A 12624-nucleotide genomic window follows, 5' to 3' on the forward strand; every position below is an offset into this window, starting at 1 on the left:
GGTCTACAGGTGCCCTGTGTAGCCTTCGAGCCAATCACTATCAAATGCATAGCGCATTCATTGAATAACCACACGCCCAACTTGTCAGTTTTGATCTACCGTAGGTTGACCAATAAACATGCGATATCGTGTCGCTATGGAGCCTTGAGAGAATGAAAACGACCAATGGCTGACGACTAGGCGGTGTTCTTCGTTGTTTTGACCTCTGAGAACCGCATCACCGCCTACCTCGTGCCCGTGGCGGAGGAAAGCTATAAAAACCAGGCAGATGACAGCTGTTGGGACAGAGTTGTAAAAACTCCCAGGCAGTGGGGAGTCAACTAGCCTGCAGAGGAAAAGAAACGAATAATCTAAAAATAGAAACTAAGCAAAACGCCACAACATTTATTACACGGATTGGAATATAATTTTTGTGAATACATTTTAATTATCGGTTGAAAAAGTGTTTGTGTCATAGTTCATCCACTTTTTCAAGCTAGCAAGTCAATTCCCTACGTTAGCTAGCTAATATTCAATAATCTACTGTGATTTTTTTTCTACGATAAAAGTAAGTATTACTTTTTGTACTATCAATTTCTATCTAGATTAATGTCTTCGTTTGAAATGACAGACCATATTTTGGTTTTATGTCTTTTTGCTAGTCGGCTGGTTCGCTTGATTAGTCCCTAACCATTGTCATTGCATTCGCTGACTGGCGAGAGCTACCGCAAGCTTGTGAGTTGCTAACTGCGTGTATTGTTGATTTGTTGGTTAGCTGGATGGCTATATGCGTTAATCAACTGGATTGTTGAGTCATGTTTATCTAGGCGAGTCTAGATGCCTAACATTGGTTATCTGTGCAACTAGTTGGCTAGCTAGATGGATAAATGGCCATATGAGCCAGCGAGCCAGGATACTCTCGACGGTGGTTTTTCACTGGGCACGGTTGGCTAGCGTTAGCTATCAGTGTGACACGCATAAACGTGTATATTTGTAGGTTAACGTTACGTAACCGTAGTTCTGCGTCGTTTTAACATGCGCTAGCAAATCGATGGTTAGTCCAAGATGCTTGGCAGGTGTAGCGTTATGGCAGCGGGCTAGCTAATGTTGTTTGCAAGGCTACCTAAGTATACTAGCCAGGGAGCTGGGTAACTGGTTGGTCATATAAAGTTAGCTAGTTATCAAGCGCTCCAATTCTCGTTAAGCGAGAACTCGTTATACTGTCAACTCAAAATATCATAAATATTTGATTAGCTAGATAACATCATTTTTTCTACCGATAGGGTAGCTAAGGTAGTTTACTTGCGTGGTTGCATTTTGATTTGGGTATCTGAAAGTTCTCCAGTGTAGCTAACATTTGCTTCTAAATCCAAAAGCATTCGGTAGCCGAGTTCTCTTTATGGAAAGCGAAATGCCCTTTCTCGACAGCTGAGTGTGTGATAAGAAATTAAATGAGGACCTCCATATTATGTAACAAGCTCTGCTCCGATCAGCCATATGCTACTGAGGATTTACCCACCCCTTAAATTTAGTGACCTTCGCATATTCTTTCTGCATTTTTATGCTATTCATCCAATAATTTAATTGCAACGTTAGCCTGATTGCAAAGAACTAAATCATTGCTGCATCACAATACTTGAAAATTGACACCGTAAGTTAAGTCGTTGGCAAACGTTGGATATGAAAGGGTTGTTTGTGAATGTGAATGTGATACGATGATATGAAGTAATATTCACTGGAATTATACTGACTAACTAGCGAGTTTAACCAATGAAAACGGTGCCTTTTAATAATTCTATGGCTTGTGTGTGGCACTCGCCTAACTAATCGTTTAAAGGTCATTTTATGGCAGTGGCTTGATTTGCCTTTTTATTTCGCTTTACTATTTAATGCCTTTGTTCCTCGCGTCAGTTCCTTTAGCAAGTGAGCCAATATGTCTTGGGCGACGTAATAATAGGTGGATGGTAATGCGTTATTTGCACGTTGTTTAGGGAACCATATCTGATCAGGGTACATTCTTTCAGACTGATTTGCTTGATGCATAGAATTGGATGGAAAAAATCCCTCTCGCAAACCAATTGAAATGACTATCATGTTTACAGTCAGCAGTTAATGTGATGGCTTGTGTTTTAATGCTGTTCTAAATAACTTTGTGACCGTCAACGTAGCTAGGTTATAGCATCTTATTTAATCACCTCGAAGCACGTTCTAATTCTTTTTTCTCCCTTTCTCCCTCAAGGAACAAGAACACTTGCCTCTGGAAGGCTAGACATTTCTTCTGCAACCAGCACTTTCATTTTAACGAAGTTGTAGTTTCTCTCTGGTGAAAACGCTGCTGCCTTGGAGGTTTTTGCAACACTCGGGAAAGAATCAAAACAAGAAGGAAAAAAAAAAAAAAGAGAACCTGCAACTTGCAACCGTACAGTGCAGCAGCTATGCAGCTTGAAATCCAAGTAGCACTCAACTTTATTATTTCTTATTTGTACAACAAGCTCCCCCGGCGACGTGTGAACATCTTTGGTGAAGAGCTGGAGAGGCAGCTGAAGAAAAAATACGAGGGACACTGGTACCCAGACAAGCCATATAAAGGGTCTGGATTCAGATGCATACATGTAGGGGAAAAAGTGGACCCAGTTGTGGAACAAGCAGCCAAAGAGAGTGGGTTGGACATCGAAGACGTCCGCAACAACTTGCCCCAGGATCTTAGCGTGTGGATCGATCCTTTTGAGGTGTCTTATCAGATCGGTGAAAAGGGACCTGTTAAGGTGCTGTACGTGGATGATAACACTGAGAATGGGTCCGAGTTGGACAAGGAGATCAAGAACAGCTTTAACCCCGAGGCCCAGGTGTTCATGCCAATCAGTGACCCGGTGGGGCCCTCGTCAGAGTCCAGCTCCCCATCGCCGCCCTTTGGGCAGTCTGCTGCCGTTAGCCCCTCGTTCATGCCGCGCTCCACCCAGCCTTTAACCTTCACCACTGCCACGTTCGCTGCCACCAAGTTCGGGTCGACCAAAATGAAGAACAGCGGGCGCAACAACAGCAAGGTCGCACGCACCTCGCCCACCAACCTGGGCCTGAATGTGAACAACCTCTTGAAGCAGAAAGCCATCTCCACGTCGATGCATTCTCTGTACGGGCTCGGCCTGGGCAGCCAGCAGCAGAAGTCCTCCGCACTTTCCCCAAATGCAAAGGAGTTTGTGTTCCCAAATCTCCAGGGGCAGGGCAGCACCAGTGCAATGTTCCCGGGCGACAACTCCATCAGTCTCAGTCCTCTGCAGTACAGTAATGCCTTCGATGTGTTTGCAGCTTATGGTGGCCTCAATGAGAAGTCGCTTATGGATGGCCTAAACTTCAGCCTGAACAACATGCAGTATTCTAACCAGCAATTCCAGCCAGTCATGGCTAACTAATAAACAAAAAGATGCATCTATAAGTAATGATGATGTTGGGGGAAAACGCACATTTAAAAAAAACAAAAAACAAACGGAAAAAAAAGAAATTGCATAAAAAAAAAAGAGAAATGTCAGTTTAAAGATCCCTGTTAAAGTTGTTGAAGTCAAAGCGCATGTGCCCAAGGGTGTTCTTTTTGTGCCCCCTTGAGTTTGTTTTTACAAAAGCTTGTAGTACAAACATGTCCAAGCTTGGTTACTTAAATTCTACATGCATCATTGTTATTTTGTTTTGTTTCTTTTTATTTTTGCCAACCAAGCACAAAATAATTTTTTACTATGTTTTAAAAAAATATACTCTAAAAGATGAAAAAACAACAAACAAACCAAGTTATGGCCTCTTACAGTATTTAAATGTTAGTAAGACATGGCTGATTTTTAAGAATTGGCTCTAATGAATAAATGGGGTTACTTGGTCTTTTTTCTAATTGTATAATTTAATTTAGTACAGAGTTTGTAAAATATCAGAGTATATATTGTTTCTACGACATGGTATTGCATTTATATCTTTTTACTACTCCAGTGATCTGTGATGGCTGCAGCAGCTTTACGTTATATTTTTTTTTTTTTTTTTTTAAAGAGAAATTGTAAAACAAATGAATCCATCTTTAAAAACATCAACTATTCTAAAGATTGTGTACAGAATATTCCTTAGTGGTGGAATTAAAGTGTAGGAATATTTGCTTTTTTTGAAACATAAGAGTTGTATTTTCTGTTAAGAGTTTAAAGATTTTTGCTATATTATGGACAAAATGTAATCGTATATATTAATTTTGTACCTACATTGTGCAATACTTGATAAAAACGGTATAACAAAGTATTTTGAGTCAGTGTCTTACATGTCAAGAGGGACTGAAATAGTTTATATTGTTAAGTTTGTATTAAAATGCTTCAAAAATGATATGCTTGTCTTTATTTTTTTTAATTTCATATTTGCATCCTGGCCTTTTTAATAAAATAAACTACAGTCAAAACTGAGCTTTCTGCTTTTTATCTTTAACCCTTCATTTTTTTCCTCAGTTGAGTGGGACACTCAAAATGGTAGCTGTGCACTGTTGATAGTTGGCACAAATTCCAAACCTTTTAGTCTTTGCAGTCTTGGGCAGTCATTTTGAAATTGCATTTAACTCCAATATGTATATTGGAAAGGGAAGGCCTAAATGTTTGATGCTTAAATGCAATACATGCAAGTAACTTGGTGCATCCTAATTCACATTAAATTATTTGGTTTATGCACCATGACAGCCTCTTCAGTGTACTGAACTGTAGGCCACATGAGTTTAATAAAAACAATTTTTTGTCAGGGATGTGGAGAATCTTCAACTATTGGAATATTTTTGGGGCCAATTTTGTTACGCTGTGCAAGGGCATAGTTTCTTGCTGATCGTAGAAAAGTAGGCTTTGCTATTATGTTAACCTTTGATTTGTAACGTCTCTTGTTTGTTTGGTCATGTACATGAATACACTGGAATTGGTAGCAACGTGTACTGGCATTTTGTTCTTAGTTCTCAACACATTCATTCAGTGCTCTACATATTTTTATAATTATTTTGCAGTTTTACTTGATTTGTTTACAAGAAAACTGAACAGTTTGATGCCTCTAAATGCAGCTGATGCACGTCCAGTGTCTCATGGAAAGCTTCTGATGGTGCTTTGATTAATATGCCTTCAGAGCTTTTTGAGTGGTGAGGCAGGCAGGTAACCTGGGCCCTCCCAATTCCTATTGCGGTCATATCCGCAAGCGCTTCCACTCTTGTAGATCCTTTCATGTGTTTTGAGTGGTGCATACTTTTTTTCATGGCTACATCCATGGGTTTGTTTATGGTGCAGAGAGTGATGTGTGTCGGCTGTAGTCTGTGGTGGTATTAGTTCCAGAGCTCCTGTCTGGGGGATGCCTCTCGGGGATTTATACTGATCTCAGCTCGAGTCGCCAAAGCACTTGAGCCACTCTGACTTGCGACGGAGTGGCACATCCAACACAGGAGTGTGAAGTGCATTCTGCTCCTGCGGAGGGGAGCCTTATGGCATCGCTGATGAAATATGGCCCCGGCAGGTTGAGGGCCATTTACGTGAGGCCATCGAGACGTAATTGTAACATAAACCCGCAAACCAGTTTAAGGCTTTCCAACTTCTGTTATGAGTTGCCCTTGTTTATGGACCGTGTTAATCACTCAAACTTATTAAACAATAGGTAGAGAGACTTTTCAGAGGAGGTAAAATGTGTTTGCTCACTTTTGTTCCATGATAGTAATGAAGCTTCAATTTCTGAACTTGTCAGGTTAGTGTCTAGTGCTGTTGGATATCTACCCAAAACTGGTATTTTTACAGTATTAATTTTGTTTCCATTAAATACTTTTTCTTTCACCCTGTGGCTCTGTCAAATATGTTTTCTAGGTGGCCGTTGTTGTATGGCACACCAATTTCTTTGAGAATACCTCCTTTATTTTTGCGGCTGGGGTGCTCGGTCTTCCTGAAGGGACTGAAAAATTGACACCGTATTCATGGTGGCGACAAAGCTGATTAATTATTGATTTTTAGAAACTTAAAGGCGGTGATACTTCTAGGGGGACACATATTTCCCGGTACGCATTGCCTTTTGATCTTGCACAAATGTTTTGCATGGGTATTTTAGGGGATTGGAGGATTTTGTGTCCATTTCCACATATTAATCTGATTAAAGATATGTCTCAAGAAGGTACTTCATGGCCATGTGTGCTTCTGTAAGGCCCTTGTATGATGGTGTTGAATAACGCCACTGGTCTGTATTTGAATTTAAACCATGTACTCAATGCCTCATTAGGAGAGGATTGCTTATAGTATTTTTTTAAAGCTTTCGAATAGGCCAGTGGTTCTCAAACTTGGTTCTTTATTTTTCATGACATACATAGCTATTTCTGACATAATAGGGTATTTTGCAATAGAGGGTATATAATCTTTATAAACATGAAAGGCACCCTATAGTTTGTTAAAATTCTGGGTTTGCAATTGTGGTTGGCCCGAAAACCAGCTGACAGTGGTACCCCATGACTGAGTCCCCCATAACGTTGATATCCTTTGTTGTGGTGTGAGGTGTGGTTTATGGCTCATTGCCAGCCTACACTAATGGCTTTAAAATAGGCTCCATTCCATCCATGAATGCATTTTTCTGTAACATGGTTATTAAAACCAAACATTACCTCTTAGTGGTCATTCCCTGTCCCAGAATGGGTCCACTGCCACTAACATACTATTCAAGCAGTATACAAGGTATTATTGAATAGGCCTTCTTTGGTATTTAATAACAGGGAGAAAACAATGTCCTTATCCAAATTGTATAACTATTGCTTCCAACCATTTTATTTCAGCCATGCTCATAATAAGTGCTGTTGTTTCTTTTTATGATAATTTGGCATTAAAACATTGTGTATGTGAAATTAAACTGTAGTTTACAGATCTAAGGCACTTGCCACACATCATTTCAATTTCCATCATTATGGATTATTTATACATTATACATTCCATCGTATATTTCACTTCATATCATCTTCATATTATCACAGTATTGTTCACTTTCTGGATATTATAAATCTCCAGGTAGTGCATCCCTTTAATACATACTCAAAAAGATTGTGGGACCAGCATTGTATTTGTGTACACCTAACTCCTAACTCATGGTTGGCTGAAAATAATGGTTGTGTAATAATCTATTGGCTTTGATGTTGCTGTTTATTTAAAATGGTGTCTATGTTCATTTGCACAGCAGGTTGTCATCCTTCCTCCAGGGAGTTTGGTTTAGCTTGCATAATCATGTTGTATAGCTAGTAACATTTTTGACCTCTGCACAAACACCCACACAGCCTCCATCCACAAGGTAGTGGGAGGAATGCTTAAACTGTGTTGTGTACACAGCCCTTCTGTGGACATTTGCCTCATCTCACATGTTTACCACAAACTAAAACCCAACAGCTTGTACAGGCTTATGGGTCCATCCTCCAATGGGTGCGTTGGTTCTGAAGATGGCAAGTGGCCACTCCCTGACTTGATACACCACTGAGTTCTGCCACTTCCAATATAAGATTCACTGAGCAGCAGGCTTTTGTGGAAGAAGTTGCAGCAGACTTAACTTTAGGCACCAGGTGCTGTTTTGGACCAGTGAAGCAGATAAGAAAAGTTATTGAATTGCAAGGCCACCCATTTATTTGTGTGCTTCGATCTGCTGAGATAGCATTAAAACAGTGGCAAACATTAGGAGGCCACCAGTTACTCATTATTGTATTTATCTGGTAAGAGTCTGCCATAGCAATGGCTTACAGTTACAAGAGGCTGCGTGACGAGGGATGAATTCATTTCATTAGGTGAATTGTTTTAGAATGTATCCAAAGTAAACAGAATGTATCCAAAGTAAACAGTTTGGTTTTATTAAAACCAAAAAGAAAATACAAAAATCCCAAGAGATCTAAGATGTAAACCTCTGGGTTAAAGATTCAGATAAAAGTTTAATGAATTCCTCCTGTATTTCAAATGGATGAAATATAACTGTGGTCAGCTCCAACTTTCATATCCTGCCAAGTAATTTCATTGCATTGTCCAAGGATTCCCTCTTTTGCCCAAAAGTCTTTCCAAAGCCTTTTTCAACATGAAAGTATTCCAATGAAAATCCATAATGCAAGTAAAATGTAGTGTAGCATTGCTAAAAACCTAGAAACTGTGATAAGTGGTTATGGTTATTTTGTTTTGTTATGGTAGCTGTGGTTTCTGAATATTTCTCCAGAGGACTGTACTTTCTTAAGCATTACTGGGATTCTGGATGTTGTGAAAATACCCACAGAGCTACAACGTCACCATGGGGCGTTCCCTCCCCACACTGCATGGGTGAGTCACATCACTATGTGTAAATAGAGAATACTCATTCACCCACATGTCCTTCAGGTCTTTTGTCAACACACCCACATGACAGAAATGCATGTTCTTTCTGAGACCTGGGGTGGGTCTCACTGAAAACGTGCATCTCAGTGCCCTTTCAAAGGATACCCTTGCACCATGCCTAGGTAGGTCTTGAAAATCAAGTTTATCCAGAAGATGTGAGAATCCTTTGTGACACAGCAATAAAGATGGTGGTTGAAAGAAGGAAGGGGCACAATGTTCCCAAATGTGTTTGTAATGCTGTAGCTGTAATATAGAGCTTCATGAAAATCCTGAAATGTTTAAATGGTTGTTTCTACTCTCAAAGGAAGGCACTTGCCACATCTGCAAACTGATGTTACAAATATTTGAAATTCTTCTTATTGTTTACATCTTTTGATCTGGTTGCACAGGTTGTCATGCTTGCCCATACATTATATCATTTTCCAACATCATGATAAAACTATTTCAATGATCTCATGCTAACTGCACCTTTGTTGTACAGTGCTTTACCTTAGCAATGCCATGGTAACCTGCTTTACTTACTGTTCTTGGCTTTGGTCTCCTGGGCCATCCCTTCATTTGGTGTGGTCTGAAATCTAATCTAAGACATTCTGTCACACAGATGATACAGTGAACGCTGCCATATGGTACATAACACGAAGCATTGTTCCACATTCCTCTTTTTTTAGAGAATGTTTTGAATGTTAAAAAGTAGAAATGTATGCCATAGATTGAATTTAAGGAAGGAATGTGCATAACATGGGATTCAACAAGGTGAAATAACAAATATGATGCAGCTTTGTATTTTAAGTAGAGGTTTTAGTGTGAATGTTCTGTTTACCGGATAATGCAATTACAAGACATCTCTGTTTCAGCCATGTCTAACCTACACACAGAGGGCCTATACCTGTCCAGTGATGCAATATTGATGGATTTCATTAGTTGCTACGGTGGCTCTCGAGTTTTCGAGCAGCCACAGAGAACATTTCTTCCTCCTCCTCAGAGAAACTTTCTCAAGTGTTTGATCTTCCCAGCCTGTGTAATTTAATCTTGTGTGCTTCCCTGCAGCATTCAGCCACAAAACTCTGGTCTTATAGAAGAAAGCTGCAAAACAATTTCATCTCTAATCTCTGTACTGCTGCTTTCGAAAGATAAGACAGCAGTTTGTCTTGGCCTGTGAAACCATGCGGTAACTTTCTCCCTGATTGTAATGACTGCAGTGACATGTTGAGGACAGGTCCCAATACAAACAAATTGTTTAGTTGGTTCCACCACATTATGTCTAATGGCAATTGATTCACACCTTACCCAGTCAGGCTAATTATGGATGGTTGCATTCTTTTAGTAAGATTAATCTTTTCCCATTTTTTTTAACTCACTAGTGTGAAAGGCAGAAATCTATATCAGTGATACACTATTCCTTAATTTAGTACTGCTGTATTTCCCAAAGCAAAAATAAATAATAATAATTGAAGCAAGCACTTTACACTGAAGTGACATGTAAAATACATTTGAGTTAGAATCTGGATTCATTAGTCGTGTAACAAGTGCATACAGTATTGTGCAAAGATTTGGGCAGCAAAAACATCTACAATTAATAAGTCTTTTAAAGCAAGATTACTTTTTATAAAAAATTTTACAGTTTCAAAATAATTTAAAAAGGAAAACACCCTGTGCAAAAGTTTGGGAACCCTGTCAATTAGTACTTTGTGACTCCTCCTCAGGCCACTATAACAGCCTATAAACACTTCCTGTTGCCAGCTAACAGTCTTTCAGTTCTCGCTTTTTGAATTTTTTTCCATTCTTCCTGGCAGAACACCTCTAGCTTGGAAATATTCTTCGGCCTCCTTGCATGTACGCCATGTTTGAGATCTCTCCGCAGATTTTCAATAATATTCAAGTCTGTGGGGCCATTGTGGTGGACATTGCTAGAATCCAATCTTCCTTCCACAAGCACAGTATTTCCTGTGCCCCCAGCTGCCACACAACCCCAAAACCTAATGGATCCACCTCCATGCTTAACTGTTGGCAAGGTGTTCTTCTCTAAAAAGGCTTCTCCCTTTTTTCTCCAAACATACCTTCTTTTGTGGCGGGCAAAAAGTTATATTTTCTGACAGTGGAAATAGGTACCCCAATGTAGCATTGCCTAGAACCCATGTTATAGTTCTGTGGGCCAGGAATAGTCTTGATGTTAACTGCTCTGAAATATTATCATTGACTAATGTAATTTTGTAATTAATTATATTGTGGGTTTCATATCAGTGTATGTCTAACACTGAACATCCAATGGGATTTTTTCTGTTTTCCTAATGGCACCTAAAATAATTCAGTCCCAATCTTTCATAGCAGATGTCAAAGCCAAGGAAAGGGTTACAATGTGAGTATAAGCTCCAGCTTCCTCTCTATTGGGCTCTGTTAAGATGCCTTAGTTTGGTTGCGTTATCTGAATGCCTGTGTAGACATCCCCGGACAAAGTGGGGAAACACCCTGTGACTCATGACTGGAGAATTCCTCATTGATTCAGGACAATGGAATCCCAGGCAGGCGCTCTGTGAAATGCAAGCAAACCATCCATCAACCTCTGTCAGTTGTGTTCTTTTATTTGTTAATGGGCTATGATAAGAGCTGTTAAGAGCTGTCCCGATGAAGGAAAGCCTTATTTTTTGGTTAAAGTTGTTTTTTGTTTAAAGTTGCTGTTTCATATGCATGTTGTTTTTCTGTTCATGACCTATTTATTGCCACTAACATTCAGAAAAGAAACAAAGAAAGAGTATTCAACCTGTCCTTGAACATTCTGCTATGAAGCTAGGAGCACTGTAGAGAAACGCACAGGATCTAGCTTGCATTTTAATTATTCAGTGATGCTGAAAGGAAAAATGTTTTCTTGACGAGCCACAAAATATCCTCGAAAGGTGAAGGTGGAATGGAAAAAAGTTTGTGTTGGTTGGTGGTTGCCATGGTTGCCCACGAATTACTCAGGTTGAAAGGAACTGAACTGAAGTACAAATTGTTTCTCACGAGCTTAAAAAAAGAATGCTCTTTCCTCCTCCTCCTATTAATAGTCATTCCTGGACCATACCCAAGATAGTCATGTCCCTATGTGGTATCTATTATGACTCTGATATCTATATATCTATGTATCTATGTATCAGTGTGTTTGTATAATTGTCACCAAGAAGAGCAACCAACAACTGTAGTGTGGAAACATGAAATCTAATAAAGACTGACTAGAGAGCAGTCAACACCTGCGAGCAGATGTGATCTGGTCAACACAGCACCAAATTTTCCACGCTTAGCCGAGGTCTACTTTCAGGCTCTCTGTCATGCGGAATACATTTATTCAATGACAGCCCAAGGCCTGCCAGTCCAACATTTTTTCCTGGTGTCGTGAAGCATTCTTGCTGCTATAGATGTTCTTTGGAAGCTAGTATTTCTCCTTTATGATTTATAGAAGTTGTTTTGATTTGCTTGGTGCTCCTCCTTTTTGACCGACAGTTTGGAACTTGGCTCGCATGTGGTCCAGCAAGTTCACTGTGTGACACAGAAGAGGTTTGTCATTTTGATCTGTAGGGATTAGAGATTAAAGTTTAAAGCTGGTGCAGGCATTTTAACAAGGCAATAAATGACAGGAAAGCTCTACGTCACTGAGAATCCTTGTCAGAATGCTTCATTTGAAAGGGCTGCTTTGTTCACAGGAAAGGATTTTCAGTTTGGTCTCAGTGAGAGTTACAAGCAGGGAAAATATCTGAAACTATTCAGTCACTTTAATCAACGCCAATCTATCAGCAATCCTATAGGGTCTGGTGTGTTGCTGCTACAATTGTACTCCTTGCGTACTCTATTCTCACTGGAATGTGAGAATGTAGGCTAAAGATGTCTAGTTCTGCATGTTTCACAAAATGTTTTGTTTCTGCACTGTTGAAAATAGGTTCATAACTCCGGAAGAACAAAAATGTAAATAGCGACCAAAAATGTTCTTTCCAGATGGAGAGCAGAATCCCCATGACCTGTCCCCAGTGGATCTGTCCTAAGAGACTGTTTGCTGCCCGAGCAGCAAACAGCTAGAGTGGACTCCAAATAGAGTATTGATGTTTATCTGAAACCTCCTGCATTACAGAATGAATATGGATACTGTTTTATTATTTATTTTTTCAGAGCTGAAAAGATGCACTGTAAAACGGGCCAACATTTTTAGCCTGCAATGTGAAACCATGGTGTTTTACCTTCAAAAAATGACATAATATTTTTACAAGAACAAATAAGAAAATGAAAATGGGGGTTCAAGTCAACATAATGATAATAATTTCAAATC

At 39.6% G+C, this 12624-nt stretch overlaps 1 protein-coding gene across 1 annotated transcript; it reads left to right on the forward strand.

The window, feature by feature from the left end:
- Positions 1-273: 273 nt before the first annotated feature.
- On the forward strand, positions 274-4406 carry tob1b (transducer of ERBB2, 1b). Its single transcript, XM_061232491.1, has 2 exons — positions 274-547; positions 2219-4406. Exon 2 carries the CDS (start codon positions 2415-2417, stop codon positions 3387-3389), a length of 975 nt encoding a protein of 324 aa, XP_061088475.1. The 5' UTR covers positions 274-547; positions 2219-2414; the 3' UTR covers positions 3390-4406.
- Positions 4407-12624: the final 8218 nt, after the last annotated feature.

The sequence above is a fragment of the Conger conger genome, chromosome 2 (assembly GCF_963514075.1).
Source record: "Conger conger chromosome 2, fConCon1.1, whole genome shotgun sequence".
Lineage (NCBI taxonomy): Eukaryota > Metazoa > Chordata > Actinopteri > Anguilliformes > Congridae > Conger > Conger conger.